The 18778-nt window shown below is 36.0% G+C and overlaps 3 protein-coding genes, 1 non-coding gene and 1 pseudogene across 4 annotated transcripts; 3 read left to right on the top strand and 2 right to left on the bottom strand.

Annotated features, from left to right (window-relative positions):
- Positions 1-871: 871 nt before the first annotated feature.
- On the bottom strand, positions 872-952 carry TRNAL-CAG (transfer RNA leucine (anticodon CAG)). Its single transcript has one exon. It is a non-coding gene; the product is annotated as a tRNA-Leu (tRNA).
- Positions 953-1792: 840 nt separating this feature from the next.
- Positions 1793-8213, bottom strand: LOC132182473 (elongation factor Ts, mitochondrial). Its single transcript, XM_059595729.1, has 8 exons — positions 7862-8213; positions 7595-7767; positions 7381-7470; positions 6397-6571; positions 5936-6120; positions 4237-4362; positions 3210-3298; positions 1793-2086 (listed from the first exon to the last, which is right to left on the bottom strand). Exons 1-8 carry the CDS (start codon positions 8103-8105, stop codon positions 2041-2043), a joined length of 1128 nt encoding a protein of 375 aa, XP_059451712.1. The 5' UTR covers positions 8106-8213; the 3' UTR covers positions 1793-2040.
- Positions 8214-9256: 1043 nt separating this feature from the next.
- LOC132182108 (loganic acid O-methyltransferase-like) lies at positions 9257-10497 on the top strand (annotated as a pseudogene).
- Positions 10498-12451: 1954 nt separating this feature from the next.
- On the top strand, positions 12452-13718 carry LOC132182109 (loganic acid O-methyltransferase-like). The gene is made up of 3 exons (XM_059595309.1): positions 12452-12532; positions 12600-13259; positions 13371-13718. The coding sequence occupies exons 1-3, from the start codon at positions 12452-12454 to the stop codon at positions 13716-13718; spliced, it is 1089 nt and encodes a 362-aa protein (XP_059451292.1).
- A 331-nt stretch (positions 13719-14049) lies between these two features.
- Positions 14050-16927, top strand: LOC132181369 (cell division cycle 20.2, cofactor of APC complex-like). Its single transcript, XM_059594562.1, has 5 exons — positions 14050-14367; positions 14902-15174; positions 15625-15894; positions 15990-16571; positions 16659-16927. Exons 1-5 carry the CDS (start codon positions 14269-14271, stop codon positions 16797-16799), a joined length of 1365 nt encoding a protein of 454 aa, XP_059450545.1. The 5' UTR covers positions 14050-14268; the 3' UTR covers positions 16800-16927.
- The last annotated feature ends 1851 nt before the right edge of the window (positions 16928-18778 follow it).

Consider the following 18778-nt stretch of genomic DNA (forward strand, 5'->3'; position numbering starts at 1 on the left):
CCAATCTGTCCCAACTGATTGATACGAGAGTAAAACACAATCGCAGATCTGATACATTAATAGGGAAAGAAACCAAAATCAAAATGCTCCATGAATTCCAGTTGTCCAACAGAGAAAGAAACCAAAATCAAAATGCTCCATGAATCGCTCCATACATACAATTCAACAAAGAAAGAGAGAGATGAGTATCTGCTTCGGATTTGAAGCGTGAAGCTCAGCCGAGAGAGAGAGGAGTTGTGCAGCCTGTGTGTGTTGAGCGTGAAGGTGAAGGAGAAGTTGTAGCTGTGCGTGAGGGTGAAGAGAAATCGTCGGGTTTTTTTGTTTTTATTTCTAATCAGAAGAGTGTCGAGTTGCAGGGAAAATGGTTTACGAAATTAAAAATTGTAAACCATTTTCCTGAAAATGTAAAGGGTTTTTGGTCAAACCGAAAATGATTTCGGTTTGACCACTATTTTACGTTGAAGTAAACACCGTAAAATGCGAAAATTATTTTCTAGAAATTATTTTACGTCGAAGTAAACGGAGCCTTAGATAAGGAAATGTTAGCTCACTTTCCATGGTTTATGCCAGACAAGCGAGAAAAAGGTGGCCTCCGAACCCCACACAGCCCCCCCCAGGAAATGTTAGCTCACTTTCCATGGTTTATGCCAGACAAGCGAGAAAAAGGTGGCCTCCGAACCCCACACAGCCCCCCCCCAGGAAATGTTAGCTCACTTTCCATGGTTTATGCCAGACAAGCGAGAAAAAGGTGGCCTCCGAACCCCACCCCCCCACAAAAAAAGGGGTGGCCCAATGTTTGCCCCTCAACAAACAAACACAGGGGTGCGGTAGATTGCAGTCTCTTTTCTTTTTAGAAAAATAAAACTAAGACTGTCAAGAATGGGATTTGAACCCATGCCCTTTCGGACCAGTACCTGAAACTGGCGCCTTAGACCAACTCGGCCATCTTGACTACATGGCACATTTCAGTCTCCATTTATCATAAAAGTAATTCTTTAGGCACGTATAGAGTTGAAATCCTTCTGCAAGATTCACTTTTATGGCTAGTATTCAAACCTCAAAAATTCTCACTTCTTTTAGTTGGTCATATCAAACGTTCCAAAATTGTGTTAATTTGTGATTATGTTGTAATTCCCTATTTTCGTTGGAATCATCCCATAAGTTAGGGGTAGTCGTTCGACTACATCAAAATATAAAAGTGAGTAACTAAATCACCACTACAATGTTAATTGGAGGTCACGCCTTAGGTTTTTTTTTTAAAAAAAAAACATATTATTAATGATTTTTAAGGATATTTTTGAAAGAAAAAAAAAAAAAAAAGAAGCAAAAATAGTCACATATAACGCATGTGACCATTTGTTCCATCCATTTTAAAGCTAGTTACAAACAAAAAGAGTTCATTTGTAATGGAGTAATTCTTGAAGGAGGTCAAGTGTTACTTTTTAAAGTTTGACGGTAGTGTCAAATGAGTGGTTCTTTGGAGGGTAAAGTGCATTGTTTTTCCTATGAATAAATAAATAAACAGAGACAATCTTACTGATGATTTAAACCCCTTTAATGCAAGAAAATTAGCGCTAATAAAGCTGGCTATTAACACATAAATCCAAATACTTCCATTAGTTGAAGTGTCCGATCTCATTCTTCTCAATAAACCGTACAGAGTTGCTAATTAAAGTATTATTACCCCCTCCCAAAACAAAAACAATTGGTATGGCAAAGGCCATCGCACTTATTTTTCAGCGTGCTGGGGGAAAACGAAAAAAGAACAAGATGAATATCAAATTCTGGTACAAAAATAAGACCAAGCACTTTATAACTCTCCCAAAAAATCATTGGAGCTCTTCAATCATCCGGTTCCTCAAAAAGGCCTCATTTGAGCAGAAAGTAACTAAGATGTGCTAGTGCTAGAAAACATGCTAAGACCACTAAATTAAGAATGAAATAAAAAAAGTAACAAGGTCCTCCACCCAGGAGCGACATCTTCAAAATTAACCTCTACCTTAATGAGTCCCTTGGATGAGCAAGCAGCATTATCTTACATTAAACAGCCTGGGCCACAGGTTCAGATGCACTGGATTCTTCTAGCCTGCGAATTAATTTACAGGTACCCAGTAAGAAACATTATAATATACAAATTAGGAAGGTGTAAGCATGTCCAAGTGTTAAAAAGCTTTGATAGCTATGCAACTGTAAATAGCAGCGACAATGGCTACAACTTAATTTAACAGAATGAACTTCAGTGACTGACAAAGCTATAGTCGTATTTCACATGCTGGGTCATTCTTTGTTACCTTACATCTCAAATCCTACTCGGGCAAATCTCAATCTTGTCATTACTGGCAAGACCTATGTGTATACATTACGTGGAAAAACAGAACTTTACACCTGAATTTTATTTCTTTAGGCTTCTCAAAGGGTATATGCCAGACAGGACAGTTAAATGAAGTTAGCGCCTTGATATGAAGAAGAAGGGAATAGCATAAGAAAGGAGGGAGGTGATCAGGTGGATGTTATGGAGATGGAAGTAATGGTGGATTTTTTAATGTGGAAGAAGATGTTAATCAGGCGGATGCCTTATTGCTGCCCAGTCAATGAGATGTCAGGATTTTTATGAACGTCAAGTGAACAATGAGGGCTGACTAGTATAGGGCATGGGCATATCACTATGATGACGTATACATTTGACGTGCAAAAGCTTGCTCAGACATGTTCTGCTCCCAATGGAAGTGTTTTTATCAACAATGCAGTTGAAGGATACTGCAAGTTCTACCTAATAAGATGAAGCGTCAATAAGGGAAACTTCCGAGCAAGATTCAGTATGTTTGGGAATAACTTGATCATGTGATCTTGACCCAGTGCATGGCTATGGTAAGGTGGAATAACAAAGCCAAAGAACTGACGAAAAACACACTCAGATTACATTTTACTGTATTATAAGATTGACAAAGCCACATGGCTGACAATATATATATATCAACCATTTCAGATGCCATGCATCCTAGTAATACTAATTGCAGTTAAAGGTTACATTGACACAGAAAATGCTAGTTCGCCTGATGTTAAAGTCTCCAGTGGGTTGTACATCATATATATAACGCATTAAGAAAGTCCATTGTTGCCTTTGGACAACTTCAGATACACAGCTGCATCCTTTAGTTGTAAAGAAGAAAAAAAGCACATACGTAGAGAAAGACATGTATGGTTTCTACCTTTGAATTCCATCTCCAACTTCCATTCTGAAAAAACTCCCGATCTTCACAGGTGAGCCCACTTCCTTGGATAGATTATCTAACAGAGTCTGTAGAGTAGCATGTAAAATGTAAATCCACTACACCATATCAAATATATGGTACACATATATGCTCTCTCTCTCTCTCTCTCTCACACACACACACACAACTGCACAAGTCACCAGCACTTCTGCATGTTATAGAAATTTATACCGCAGCGGCGCAGCCCATTGAGTGATAAATGTGGCAGATGAACAATTCACAGTCCAACTCCAACAGATGGACACTAAAACAAAAGCCATGCTAACTAAATCAATGGCCTAACTCTCCTATATATCTACTCCTTTAGCCTCTAGGAATTTCATTAACTTATGACAATTAAGGTTATGATGAGGTGTATAAATAAAGGCTACATTAAATTTTCAGCTTGAAATGATTATTATAAGGAGGCGCCAGCCTGAACCAGCTAGAGTCAGTGTTGTTAAAAGCATCAGGCACCACTTTAGCACAAAGGCCTTGTTGAGCCTAGGCACAATGCGCAAGCGTTCATACATTTTTAAGTACCTATCAATTCATTTTTGTTTTTCAGGTGTGCTATATAGGCATACTACCATGCACGATCTTTTCTTCTTCTTTTTTTCCTTTTTTTTTTTTAATTTTTTAATTTTTTTTTAGTGTCTTCGATGGCCATCATGTCATATAACTCAAATTTTACATAATTGATAAATACAGTATTCTACAAAAGAATTAAATATTCAATACAAGTAAGCTGCTAAACTTAAAAATAAAATTCAATGCTCTATACTTGGGTAAAAAGGAGAGGAAACAAAATCAGTGCTCTGTTTAAACCAGCAAGTTCTTTTCATTTAAACATGTCCTTTTTGTTCTCCAGAAAGCTAGCTGTTCTAGGAAAATAAGTGATTTCTTCTTCTTCTTCTTCTTTTTTTTTTTGGTTGTGTTATTTGAAGAATAAATAAGGTTCATCTTCTTGTCAATTTTCACATACCTTTACATTTACGGTGTCATTCATAACAAATTTTTGCTCCATTAGAACGACATCCTCAAAGTATTTACGTAATCGACCTTCTACCATTTTATCTATGGCCATCTGAGACTTCCCAGTGGTTTCAGCCTGCAATGGAAAACCAAATAAATAATATAAAATCTAAAATTACCAAAACGAATTAATAATTAGCAGAAAACTACCTAATAATTTGAAAAGAGAAAGAGAATGGATAACCAAAATCATCGTTGAAAAGTCACACCATTCAGTAAAGAAGAGGATCAAGCTGATTGTGTCAAGACAGCAAAGGAGCCTTGATATCAACTTGCTTTAATTGGTATATCAAAAGAAGAGCTCCTATCATATATGAGGGTTTTGAGTTGCTATCCATTGCTGGGAAGAGTTCATTTTTATTTGTAGCAACCAAAATCTAACAAATCAAACCAGACAAATCAAGGAAAGGAAAAGGGTCTTGCGGGTAGAAACCATACAACCATGACAAAAATCTTTGGTCAATCATTACTCAAAAAAAAAAACTAAACAAGAAAAAGGTGAAAATCTCACCAAGCCTGCACTGCACTTGAAGCTTGGCTTCAAAAACCATATTCATGCTAATCACCCAACATCAAAACACTGCTCGCAAAGAATAAGATCAAGCACATATACACCCAATTATCCACACATACATAATACAGGATAGAGATGGGGGAAATGACTACAGCAAGTTTCCAGTGGCATGTGTTTGTACAAAACAGCTTTTGCCCAACTACTCTAAACAGATAGTTATCCTCCTTTGAGTCAATGTCTTCTATTGAACCAATTCTTCTCCAAAGGCCCAACTTTCCTCTTGGCCTAGGGTCATTGATCTTTGATGCACACGACACCACCACTAACATGTCACCTCTATCTACAAGAATAATTCCAAGAAAATAGTTGGCAGTAGTCAATATTAACATTTCAATTCAGCTAGGCTCATTCAAAATGAAATGTTTTCCTAATTTCCTAGCAAAAAGTACAATAGAGAATTGTACCCATAATCTTTTCTCCAATTTGATAGGTATTTATTGACCACATTCTTTTCATGCCAACTAAAGCATGAAGTTATCCCTCGGGAAGTGACAGAACTCCCATCCAAGCAGTATAACTCAAACAAAAACCACAGAATTCAAAAGAAAAGTACAGCCGTAAGACCAAAGGAGGATATAGGATGGCTCAAAAGTCCAAAGTAGACAGAAAGTTGCTAAGATATAAAATAGCGGAATTATAGAAGTAATACTTCGGATTGTGAAAATAAAGTACCACATTAGGTGGGTGGATTATGAAAATACTAAGTGATATTGGGCTATATAAATGACTCTAGAGAACTCCAATTATAATTTCGACTAGTCATTTTGGGGTATAACGCAGATGCGACTAGTGGCATCAAAATAATGACGGGTAAAATAACTATGTGGCCACCAACCATTCTTTAGCTCATTGACACCTTTGAACACAACCAAAAATAATTTCAAAAAAAAAAAAAAGCCAAAAGCCTCATCGATATATAAACCCAATTAGCATCATACAAAACAACAATGATATCTAATGAAGAAGTCAACAAAAAGATTCGCCTTGAATTTGGTGCTTTGAAAGTCACTTTCATTTGTTCATTTCATGTTTAGCATAGAACCAACTACTAAGTGCTAAAAATATCACAAATTACCTGAGACTTAAGAATCTCCCTTTCACTTTCTAGTGCATCAGTGGAAACAAGATCCTTTGTTAAGAATATTGGCTTAGTTGCTACAACATGCATTGCCAATTCTGATCCAACGCGCTGAAGAGCATCCAGTTGAGGATTCCCATCTTCTACTTCGAGAGTTAAAATTCCAGCAATACGACCCAAACCTGTTTCCAGATCAAACACTTAGTTCATGCTGCCAGAAGATTCAAGCCTCTCAGTCCTGCCTAGTTTACCCACTTAACCTATTCATAGTCTTTTCCATTTTAGAACCTGCGTGAATGTGAGAGTATACTTTCTCCTCATACATAGTTTGAAGTCAATGGCTAATGACCTGTAACTCAAATGAAACCTCTTCCCTCCATAAGAATAGTGGATTCAAAACTTGTTAGGTGCTTCATGGAACTTACCAAAAAATACAAAGCAGTTTGAAATTACTGTACCTGGTTGTGGACTTGTATGGAGGTAGGTAGAAAGAACACCATTTGAAGAAGTAGACATCACAAATCCCCTTCGAAGTTTGACGTTTTCTCCCATCATCGCAGCCACTTCTGTTATTGCATTTTGAACTGTTGTTACTCCACTAATCTTGGGATGTTCAAGATTTAACTTCAAGTCCTGGTAGGAATGAAGATCAATTTACCCACCGGCCATAAACTTACAAAAGCTTCAAAAATAAAATCTCAATGTTTCAACTATTTCCTTACGAACTTTTTATAAAAAATAAAAATAAAAAAAATAAAAAATAAATTATGAACTCTTAGTTGAAACATGTATAGGGAAAACAGCCACAAAAAAAATAAAAATAAGTTATCAACATTATGAAGTAAATCCAGCCAGTACATGAATATAAGTCAGCTTTGACAAGGGTTTTGGAGTCAATTCTTCAAACTCAATCATTTTTTTTTTTTTTTTTTTTTTTTTATAATTAATCGAGATGTGATTAAAAGCATAAGGCACCCCATGTACACAGGAATTATACAAGAGAAAGCACCTAACTAATAAGGAAAAAAGAACATGAAAATTATGATAAAATCACCAAAGGAGAAACATAAGCAGCTGTCCAAAGATAAAAAGTATTGAAAAATACAGACTTAATCTCTTTCAAAGTCCTCCCGTGGTCCTTGAAACACCTATCATTCATTTTCCTCCATAGAAAAAACTCAATCCTTTTCAACAATCACTTGACCCCTATAAAATACGATTACTACGTGATGTCCTGGAAACATGATTATAGCTTTGCTAACATGGATCATGATCTAGGTTTGGTTTTCCAAAAATTATTGATCACTTTAAGGAGGAAAAATAGTTGTCACAATGTGAACTACGAAATAATTACAAGACTCAGCAACAAATTATCCGCGACTTTCAACGCAAAAACTATTAAGCAACCAAAAAAAAAATAGAAAGCAATATAGACTCCTTACCTCCAAATTCTCAGGTCCAACATGAAAGACCCCAGCACCCGGCTGAGAAACACCTTCAACCAGCAAAGCCTGCTTAGCCAAAGACAAAGCCTACCAAAAAAAACAAAAAAGGAACTCTCATTAAAAATGAGCATCAAAATTGAACAATATAAAAATAAAACAGAATTATGCATAAAAAAATGGCAAACAGTCAAACACACACACACAGACTAACCAAGTGCTGAAAAATATCATTCCTGGCAACGAAATCCGTCTCGCAGTTGAGTTCAATAAGAGCAGCCCTGTTCTCGCTCTGCGCCAGCGCAAGCAACCCCTCGGCGGCCGTGCGAGCCGACTTCTTCGACGCAAGCACCTTTCCTCTTTTCCTCAACTCCCTCTGCGCCGCCTCTGCCAAACAATACCACATTTTTACATTAAATATACAATTACTCTACGGAAAACTCAAAAAAGAAAGAAATCAAGTGGGGGTTTTGGTTTGAACCAATGTCCCAATTGCTTTCAATAAGGGCGGCCTTGACGTCCTTCATGGGTGCGCTGGTGCGTTCCCTCAGTTGCCTTATCAGATTCATTTGGTTCGAAGAAGAAGAGCCTTCAGAGCTGAATCTCCTAGAGGCGATCGAGGGGCCGCCGCCGCATCGTGAATGGGCGTACGTGCAGCTACTACTCATCAGCCTTTGGTAGAGGAGTGTACCGAGAGAGCGCTTTGTTGCTCCGGAGAAAGCCATAGCCTACTAGCTTACCTAAGTACGAAGTCCGGTAACAAAGGAGAACTGTTTTAGAAGAAAGTGAGAAAACACAGCGCTTGAAGGAAGCGAGAGCGACCTGCTCTTGAAACAGACATTACGATATGAAAGAAACGTTTTTTTCTTTTTGTTTTTCCTGTAAAAAGGAAACGTTTTTTCTTTCTCTTTTTGGGTCAATTGGTTGAAGAAAGATTAAAGTGAAAATTGAAATATGATCCATTTTACACATAATGATAACCTTTTGTTTGTATTTGCTCAGGAAATATATATATATATATATATATATATATATATATAATTTAATTTAAGGAAAAAGTACATTTTATTCTTTAAAGTTCGAGGCGATTTTCAATTTGACCTTCAATATTTTAATTTTTGCAATACACTCCCCACAACTTGTAAATTTTTTTCAATTCGACCAATATTATCAAAAAAATTCTCATATTTTTCCTAATATTTAAAAAGAAAAAAATAAAAGATAGAAAACAAAAATATTAATAAATCATCATGATTCTCTTTCATATCCTTTTTCTCCCTATCCCAAGGGTTTTTCTTGAGTAATGCTCTGGCCGTCCTTTCTAGCATTACTCTCTTTTCTTTCCTCTTGCTTTTGACATTCTTCCTACGGAATGGTACATGGTGATACACTAAACAATCACCACCCTCATAAGAAATGAAAGTTGAAAGCCTCCCCAAACTCCCCGGAAGGAAAAGCTCACACAGCCTTCCATATGGGCAACTCCAATGATGGCCCTTAATTGCCTCATGAACCTCACCTACAAATTTGAAGAACAACTTTGTTCTTCTAAAAAAGCAAGAATATATATAAATAGTTTGGAGTATGATAGGATTGATTTATTTTGGGGGGTTAATTTTAATTAAAGTTGTCGAGAAAAGCAACATCGGATTTAATAAACTTTTGGCCGGCCAACAGTTATAACATTTTGGTTAGAATCGTTATTATACCAATTCTAAGACAATTATATATGTTAGAAAACAACATCCTTGGCATAATCCTGGCGTTTGTTTCTTGCCGTGAGATATTCCTACGATAACCATAATCCTTTAAATGAAATTTTTTGCTGTCTTTTCCTCTTACACGAGTACTCCTTACAAAGTCCATCTACAGAGGGATGGACAGCATAACATCTGGATTATCACCCATGAAAGGGGGAGATGGACCGTTTAGTTACACTAACAATTCGTCGATTCAGGTACCCATGTTGTTTTTATTTATTATAATGATTTAGGTTTATTGATTTTTCTTATTTAGTTTAAGTAATGATACTTTTTTGGGAGAATTTACATATTGCAGAGACAAGTAGTGGAGACTGCCAAGGTCTTGATCAATGAGGATATTGCTGAGAAACTTGATATAAATGAACTCATTTCTTCTTCAAAATTATTCAATATTGCGGATCTGGGGGTGGAAAACGTTATAGATTCTGTGAAACTCAAGTATCAATCTTTTTGCCATAATAATCAAGGAGCTCTAGAATTCCAGGTGTTCTTTAATGACATTCCCTCAAACGATTTCAACGTGCTGTTCAAGTCTTCCTTCTGACAGGCAATACTATGCGGCTGGTGTACCAGGCCTTTTTCAAGGTCGCCTGTTTCCCAAGGCATCTCTCCATTTTGTCCACTCCTCCTATGCATTGCACTGGCTCTCAAAGATTCCAATAGAGTTGAAGGATAAAGCCTCCCCTGCATGGAATAAGGGGAGGATTTACCCTGCTAATGCCTCGGATGATGTTAGGGGGGCTTACTCTGCTCAGTTTGCCAAGGACATGGAGTCCTTTTTGACTCCCAGGGCACAAGAGCTTGTCTCTGGAGGGCTCATGGCCCTTATCATACCATGCCTTCCAGATGGGATTTCTGTGAAAAGTTCTGACTTTTTATTTCATGATCTTTTGGAAGCTTGCCTCAATCAAATGGTCGATGAGGTAACATTTGATCAAACCCTTTAAGTAACATGGTTAACTCATTTTCTTTAAAACATGAAATTGCTGCATATTTTACTTTATTTAGGGAATGTTAAGTGAAGAAATGGTGGACTCCTTCAACCTCCCACTATATAACCCAACTAAACAAGAGTTGGGGAGTTTGATAGAAAGAAATGTGTGCTTCAGCATTGAAACCCTTAGCCACTCCTGCAAGGAATATTATTGGAATGGCTCATAGTGAACTTGTCCAAACGGCCATCTCCTGCTATAGAGCAGCTTTGGAACGAGTTATTGCAGGCCACTTTGGAAATCATATGATTGATGAGTTGTTTAATCGGCTCAAGAAGAAATTTGTAGACTCCTTCTCCTCACAATCTACCGGCAAGCAGATTCTTGAATTATATGTCCTTCTCAAGCGCAACCTAGATTAATCTTCTTCTTTTTTTTCAGGGTACTGTTGGGGTTTGAATTATATGTACGTTTTCTACGGCTACTTCAATAGGATGAGGGAGGATTTTAGAGTCTTATATGGAAAACTTCATTTACCCTCCAAACTAACTAGTATTTTGCAATGTAGACGCATGACGTATCAACCTCTTTCAATCCTTCCCATCTATTAAGATTTTGTATTAAGAATTCATTTGAATTTGCGATTTCAAACGGTGCAATTTTAAAATACATTTTTTAAAACCCAACTAAGCGTTTGGCAAAATAGCATTAAAAAGTTATGCATTTTCAAAAAAGCAGCACATTGTCTGTAATTTAAAAAACGCAGATTTTCTACGCTTTCAAATCACAATTTTTTAAAAACACGATCCTAAACGATCATTTTTTTTTGCGATTTGATTTAAAATTACACTTTTGTCTATAAAATTGCAAAGCTAAATGCATCCTAAGTCTTAATGGTGGAAGCCTCACGTGTGCAACACGAGCCTTTTTGACACTCAGGCTACCCATTAATATACCCCTCACTTAATGTTTGCATAAAAGTTGCAGATGCCCATAAGTAGTACTACTCTAGATCTCAATAATTTAACCAAGGAAAACCAATCCAACAAAGCATCAAACAAGAACACTTTGTTTTAGTTTATATGAAATGCTTAATCATTCATCAAAAAAAGAACAAACCCTAGATGTCCACATACACCATATAATAACTCAAAATATGATGAGTATAGAATGTGGAATAGATTAAGGTCGTTTGGCTTATGGCCTACATCCACACATTAAAGCCATTATAAGCATTACATATTTCCTTAATGTATGATTTGAGTATATAATTCTATTTATAGAGCTTTAACATAATTTTAAAATCAAACAAATCCCTTGAATTAAGAGTAATTAATAACAAATCAAATTAACAATAATTGCAAATCAAATCCTCATTAATCAAAAAGATTTATATCCTTAACACATCATTGATGTTGATGTGCCACCATGCAATTTTCAATATTTAGGGTATTATCGTGCCATAATTTGAATTGATCAACCCATCTAAGTCATTGGGTAATAAAATATTTTAGTTCTTTAAGTACTGCATATGTTTAACGATGAATTTTAGGTGTTCGTTTTTGGGAGTTTGGGGTTTCTCTCCAATCACATATGTTATTTTATTTTATTTTTGTTCTTTTATAATTATTCATACAATATTTCAATGGAGCAGTGATATAGAGCACACCAGCGTGAGTGAACAGTGCTCACGCTGGTGTACTTTCTAATAAAAAATAACATTAAAAAAATATTAGAACAGTAATATTAAAAAATTAATATTATAAAATACACCAGTATAAGCACTGCTCACTCACGTTGGTGTGCTTTGTATCACTACTCATTTCTTTGGGGCTTGGATTTCTTTTTATGTTTTGTTGCATGTCAATGGATTTCGTACGTCCTTTTCAACTTTTGGGTTTTCTTGAAATTTACAATGTTTGTAGCATATATGTTTAGTGGGTCCTTCTGTTAAGGATGTCACTCCCCAAAATTATGCTGAGAAATCAATGATCAACAAGTGTGATGTGACTTATCGACATCCCTTCAGTAAATAACCTTAATTGTTTATCAAAATTAAGCTTAATATATAAATTTACAGTCCCATAATTATTTGAATGTAGCAGTTGGTTGAAGCTGTCGAGAAAAACGACATTAATTTGATTTAATACACTTATGGCCGGCCAATCATACTTTGTCCCATTCATAGAAAACAACATCTTTGTTCCTATGTACTTGCCTTGAGATTCCTATGGATACCATAATCCTTTATATCAACTGCAAAACATAAGCAGATGTATTAAGAATTCATGCACATCTTCAACTTCCAAGGAAAATTTTTTCCTTCCGATCTGTCTTTTACTCTCACACTCCCACAAGTTCATCTAGAGATCAGGGATGAACTGCATACCAACTGGAATATCTGCGATGAAAGGGGGAGATGGGCCGTATAGTTACACTAATAATTCTTCATTTCAGGTATATATTACTGTCTTTTCTTTTCTTTTTCTTGGATAAATTTTTGAGAGAATTTTACATATTGCAGAGACAAGGAGTGGAGACTGCCAAGGTCTTGATCAATGAGGATATTGCTGAGAAACTTGATATAAATGAACTCATTTCTTCTGCAAAATTATTCAATATTGCGGATCTGGGGTGTTCTGTTGGACCCAACACAATCATTGTGGTGGAAAACATTATAGAATCTGTGAAACTCAAATACCAATCTTTTTGCCATAATAATCAAGGAGCTCTAGAATTCCAGGTGTTCTTTAATGACATTCCCTCAAACGATTTCAACGTGCTGTTCAAGTCTTTTCCTTCTGACAGGCAATACTATGCGGCTGGTGTACCAGGCCTTTTTCAAGGTCGCCTGTTTCCCAAGGCATCTCTCCATTTTGTCCACTGCTCATATGCATTGCATTGGCTCTCAAAGATTCCAAAAGAGTTGACAAATAAAACTTCCCCTGCATGGAATAAGGGGAGGATTTACCCTGCTAATGCCTCGGATGATGTTTGGGAGGCTTACTCAGCTCAGTTTGCCAAGGACATTGAGTCCTTTTTGAATGCCAGGGCACAAGAGCTTGTCTCTGGAGGGCTCATGGCCCTTATCATATCATGCCTTCCTGATGGGAGTTCTGTGAAATTTTTTGACTTGGGATTCAATGATCTTTTGGAAAAATGCCTCAATCAAATGGTTGTTGAGGTAACATTTGACCAAACTCTTTAAAAGCGTATAACAATGATTTTAAGTAATAATTAACATGGTTAACTCATTTTCTTCAACTGAAATTGCTGCATATTTTACTCTAATCAGGGGGTGGTAAGTGAAGATATGGTGGACTCCTTCAACCTCCCACAATACCACCCAAGTAAACAAGAGGTTTGCACTCTGATACAAAGAAATTTGTGCTTCAGCATCGAAAGAATGGAGCCCTTAGTTCGTCCTGCAAGGAAAGGAATTGCTCCAACTGTGGAAATGGTGATCTCAACCCTCAGAGCAGTTTATCAAGAAATTATTGCAGGCCACTTTGGAGATGATATTATTGATGAGTTGTTTGATCGGCTCAAGAAGAAAGTTGTAGTCTCCGACATCTTGTCACAATCTACCGACAAGTCATGGATGCTTGAATTATATGTTCTTCTCAAGCGTAAAGTAGATTAATCATTATGTTTTTTGGGGGGTGTTTAGAATTATGTACTACTTTTTTGCATTATGATATATAAATGTTCGTGTTTATGTCATTTCCAATATATTTCTGTAAATTCGGGTAATAAATTTGCTAAATTAAAAAATTAAGGGCTAAAAGGTAAAAACGTGTGATTTGAACTATTTTTATTTTGAAAAAAAAAAGGACAGTTTGGTGAACACAATTACAACCGAAGGATATTTCCGTCAACACATTATTTCAACGGCTCTCACCGTTGCGACTCCGAATTTCCGTGTATTATATAAACCCTCTTGTTCGTCTCATTTCTCAACCCTAATCTATCTCTCTGCTCTCTCTGCTCTCTGTGAGACTCGACGACATCATTAACAGCTTTCAACTCTCTCTCTCTCTCTCTCTATTATCATATTTTGTTTCTTTAATCTAAATATTTCTATTGCAGGCTTTGTTTCTTCGTTTGTTATTTCTTTATTTGATAATTTTATTTCAGGGTTTAGTTCTATCTATTGCTTTGTGTATTTCTATTCTTTTGGTTGTTTTAGTGTTATGGCTGCAGGATCTTGGAATTCTTCTTTTAACTTGAAGGCGCAGTCTCGGTGCCCGCTTCAAGAACAGTATATGCAGAAAAAGAATGCCCGAGAAAACGTAATTTCGTATTTCTCGCCTTTATTTTGCGTACTTCTTTGTTCTTGCTTCAAAGAGTTTTTTATCATTTATTTTAATTCTTTACTTTAAATAGGGTTTTGTGATTATGGCTTTTGCCTTTTCGTTTCATGATTGATCTTTGAATGGGATCATCTTCAATTGCATTTGTGAAATGGGTTTTTTTTTAATAAAAAAAAAAAAATTCCAATTGCCTTTTCATTTAACTTCTTGATAGTTTATTTTCAAAATGTTTTTATCTGAAATAGGTCCTTTATAAGGATCTCGATTTTATCTTTTTTACTAAATTTGAATTTTGAACGAGGAGTTTTTCTTTTCTGTTCTCAAATTTGGTTCCTTAAATTAGATTTTGTTATGTGGGGATTAAAATACATATCTATTGTAATTAGGGATTTGTTATTAAATTGACTGCCAAATTTTATGGGGTGTTTTGCACTTGAATCCTCAATTAAAACATTTTTGTGGAGAATAACTGTTGTTACAATTTTCTAATATAATTTTCTTCCTTTTAAGCAGTTGGACAGGTTCATTCCAAACAGATCAGCAATGGACTTCGATTTTGCACATTACATGCTGACAGATGGGAAGAAATGCAAGGAGAACCCGCCTGCCAGCTCACCAGCAAGAGAGGCGTACAGGAAGCGGCTGGCTGAGGCCTTCAACATGAACCGGACCCGAATTCTTGCCTTCAAGAACAAGCCGCCTGCCCCGGTGGAGTTGATCCCACGTGAACTCTCCTCTTCTCTTCACAGTGATAAGCCAACAAAGCCCCGGCGACAAATTCCTCAGGTGGGTATATGATTTTAGTCTTTCATGGATTCTTTGTCTCATAGAAATTATGGACTATTGACTTGAGTAAATTTAGCATCTAGTTAGGCAGATTATTGTGAACCATGGATTATTAGGGTGGACCTTTGAATTGAATGGCTAAAATTTTGGTTGATTGAGGATTGGAAAAAAAAATGGAGTCTTTTTGGCATTATGAAAATTGGAAGGTTTGGGCCATATTCCAAATGCTGTTTGATCATATACGCCTTTTGTTTGTTACTGCAATATCCACATTGGGGTATTAATTATAGTGCCAGCAGCGCTAAATACTAAATAAGTCTTATTGAAGTGACCCATTTTCTTATAAAGATTGCACGTTTTTGGCTTTCATACTGTTGCCATTTGAAGTTATGCGGGCGAACATCATAAAAAGCTGTTATGGTCTAATTAATTTGGTTTGATTATATGCAGACTTCTGAGAGGACATTAGATGCTCCTGACCTTGTGGATGATTATTACCTGAATTTACTGGACTGGGGAAGCTCCAATGTTCTCGCAATTGCCCTTGGAAATACAGTTTATTTGTGGGATGCTTCAAATGGTTCTACTTCTGAACTTGTCAGTATTGATGAGGAAGATGGCCCTGTTACAAGTGTTAGCTGGGCTCCTGATGGCCAGCACATTGCCATTGGTTTGCACAATTCTGAAGTACAGTTGTGGGATTCAACAGCTAATCGACAGGTACAATTTTTCATTGTTCTTTTATATTCTCTATCTTTTTTTCTGATATAAAATTTTCCCAATGCTTACAATTATTGTGTTGTTCGTTTTGGCAGCTAAGAACCTTGAAAGGTGGTCACAGAATGCGAGTGGGGACTCTGGCATGGAACAATCATATCCTTACAACTGGAGGAATGGACGGTCTGATCATTAACAATGATGTAAGAGTCAGAGCACACATTGTTGAAACCTACAGAGGTCACAACCAAGAGGTTTGTGGGCTAAAATGGTCGGCCTCAGGCCAGCAATTGGCAAGTGGAGGTAATGATAATCTCCTCCACATCTGGGACAGATCAACGGCCTCTTCAAATTCAGCAACGCAGTGGCTTCACAGGCTTGAGGACCATACATCTGCAGTGAAAGCCCTTGCTTGGTGTCCTTTCCAGAGCAACTTGCTAGCTTCTGGTGGAGGTGGAGGTGATAGGTGCATAAAGTTCTGGAACACCCACACCGGTGCATGCTTGAACTCGGTCGACACTGGCTCTCAGGTTTGTGCTCTGCTTTGGAGCAAGACTGAGAGAGAGCTGCTTAGCTCTCATGGTTTTACTGATAATCAGCTCACACTTTGGAAATACCCATCCATGGTGAAGATGGCAGAGCTCAATGGTCATACCTCTAGGGTTCTTTTTATGGCTCAGGTATTGTATATTCTTGCTAGTTTTCCTGACCATAATCTGTGTCCTTGTTCATAGCTAATAATAGTTTTCATCCTATACTTTTTCCAGAGCCCAGATGGTTGCACAGTGGCATCAGCAGCAGGGGATGAAACACTCAGATTCTGGAATGTCTTTGGGGTCCCGGAAGTCGCTAAACCTACTCCCAAAGCAAAACCCGAGCCTTTTGCTCATGTGAATCGCATCCGATAATCAAGATACAGCTCTGCAGATTCCAAATAACCTCTGTAATTTGATTGGATATGTAATATTCAGTTTGAATACAACAGTTAGTTGTTAACTATTTGATTCTGCTACAATGCTTGTAAATGATGATAACTTTTGCCCATATCCTATTTTTTCATTATCTTTTTCTTCTTCTTTTTTTAAGTTATTTTTTCATATTCAAAAAAATAACATTATATATAACCACATCAGGAAATTTCAGGAATTAAGATTTTGCAAATTTTCTATCTCTAACCATATGCATTATATAGAACCAAACCCTATATGCATAGAGAAGTGCTAGAGAGCCAAACAAATGAACTCAGAAAAATTTTCAAACTGACGTTGTAGATTGTGAGTGGCAGACAAGGGAAAGAGAATTGCATTTTTTTAATTTAAAAAATCTTGCCACTTCAGTTTGAAAATTTTTCTGAGTTCATTTGTCTGGCTCTCTAGCACTTCTTATATGCATATATTGTACCTTTTTAATTAGTTTCCAATTTTTGTTTCAAAGACTCCTAAGGAAGGAGTTTAATACAAAACCGAACTTTTGAAGCTCCTTATCTTGAACCTAGTTCTCATTGTGTCTCCCTTCAGAGAACAAAATCAATTAGGATTTCATTAAGAAAACATATCATCATATGAACTGATTGAAACTAGAATTTAGACATAATATTATGATCTTGTCGAGTAGTGGATGACATTCACCATCATGATGCTTGTGGTGTAAGTAACTTATCTCTCTTAGAAACTTGAAAATGATTTGTTATACTTCAATCGTTCGAAGAGGTAGTGTTTCCTGGATTGCACTCGTTATTATTATCTACAATATATTTTTATCAAAATATAGGATCATTTTTTTATATATATTTTAATAATTTAATATAATTTATAGAAAATATGACATGAATACCATATTTTCATGGTAGAATATTGATATGAAATTATATGATACATGTGAGAGGCAATACAAACTTGTGTTTACCCCCTAATAATTAAGGATTATGCTACATGTCAGCCAATTGTCATAATTTTACGTAAAAAAATTGCTGTTGCTGTCACAATTGGTTGTTTAATGATATCATTAACTCAACTGCCTCAGCCTGCAAATTTCCATGGCACGTGTAATTGAGATTAAATTGGACAGACTGGTGTCACCACCCAAAGCCTTATAATATGAATTTAGGTGAATGATTATCATACTCATATATAATTAAACCATACCTAAGCATGACTAACTGAAACTTTTTCAAATGACACGTAAATTGGGATTTTTTTTTTTTTTTTTTTTTGGGTATTTGCATGAATGTTTTGAGTTGTTTGTTAATATTTTTGTTTAGAGAATAAAAAACAAAAATTTAAATAAATACTGAACTCTTAATCATGTGGGACAACGATATTCTCTATTTCATTTGAAACCGATAGTATTCATTTTATGATCAGAATTTAAAATTTGTGCATTAAAAAATTTAAATAATGCGGTATTGGTGCATCTTAACGTTGTACACTTGTACATGATGTCAATGTTAGCATGTCTTTAAAAAATATTGAATAATGTGATATTATATACACCGTTAAGATACACAAACTTAAATTCCTGAAATATTATCAATTTTATTTAAAATAGAGAGGATCATGTCCCCTCCCGTTTATGGTTGAACTATGTCCTTCTTTAATATAACTCCCAAATCGCGATCCATATAGTTCAGAAGCCCACCACCCCCACAGCCTTGGCCCTTGATGGTAGTTCCGCCACCCTTCTTCCACTTTTTTAAGTTTTTGTTTTTATTCTTTTTCTTTTTCTTTTTGAAAAAAAATTATAAGATATTTTTGCCTTACTAAAAAAAAATGTTATGTCAAGAAGTATATTTACTTTTCCCCATATTTTATTTTGTAATTCATTGGCAATACTATCTTGTCATCTTATTGCCAAAATCTTCTTAAATGAAATAAAAGTAATGCTACAC

The sequence above is a fragment of the Corylus avellana genome, chromosome ca5 (genome assembly GCF_901000735.1).
Source record: "Corylus avellana chromosome ca5, CavTom2PMs-1.0".
In the NCBI taxonomy this organism is placed as follows: Eukaryota; Viridiplantae; Streptophyta; class Magnoliopsida; order Fagales; family Betulaceae; genus Corylus; species Corylus avellana.

What these genes read in the sequence shown, in the direction of transcription:
- LOC132182473 (XM_059595729.1), bottom strand. Translation starts at nt 8,105, where the DNA reads ATGGCTTTCTCCGGAGCAACAAAGCGCTCTCTCGGTACACTCCTCTAC. An exon ending in ATGATATTTTTCAGCACTTG is followed by an intron (nt 7,471 to 7,594) that starts GTTAGTCTGTGT and finishes TTTTTTTGGTAG; the next exon opens with GCTTTGTCTTTGGCTAAGCA. An exon ending in CCATACAAGTCCACAACCAG is followed by an intron (nt 6,121 to 6,396) that starts GTACAGTAATTT and finishes ATCTGGAAACAG; the next exon opens with GTTTGGGTCGTATTGCTGGA.
- LOC132182109 (XM_059595309.1), top strand. Translation starts at nt 12,452, where the DNA reads ATGAACTGCATACCAACTGGAATATCTGCGATGAAAGGGGGAGATGGG. An exon ending in CTAATAATTCTTCATTTCAG is followed by an intron (nt 12,533 to 12,599) that starts GTATATATTACT and finishes TACATATTGCAG; the next exon opens with AGACAAGGAGTGGAGACTGC. An exon ending in TCAATCAAATGGTTGTTGAG is followed by an intron (nt 13,260 to 13,370) that starts GTAACATTTGAC and finishes TACTCTAATCAG; the next exon opens with GGGGTGGTAAGTGAAGATAT.
- LOC132181369 (XM_059594562.1), top strand. Translation starts at nt 14,269, where the DNA reads ATGGCTGCAGGATCTTGGAATTCTTCTTTTAACTTGAAGGCGCAGTCT. An exon ending in AAAAGAATGCCCGAGAAAAC is followed by an intron (nt 14,368 to 14,901) that starts GTAATTTCGTAT and finishes CCTTTTAAGCAG; the next exon opens with TTGGACAGGTTCATTCCAAA. An exon ending in CCCGGCGACAAATTCCTCAG is followed by an intron (nt 15,175 to 15,624) that starts GTGGGTATATGA and finishes GATTATATGCAG; the next exon opens with ACTTCTGAGAGGACATTAGA.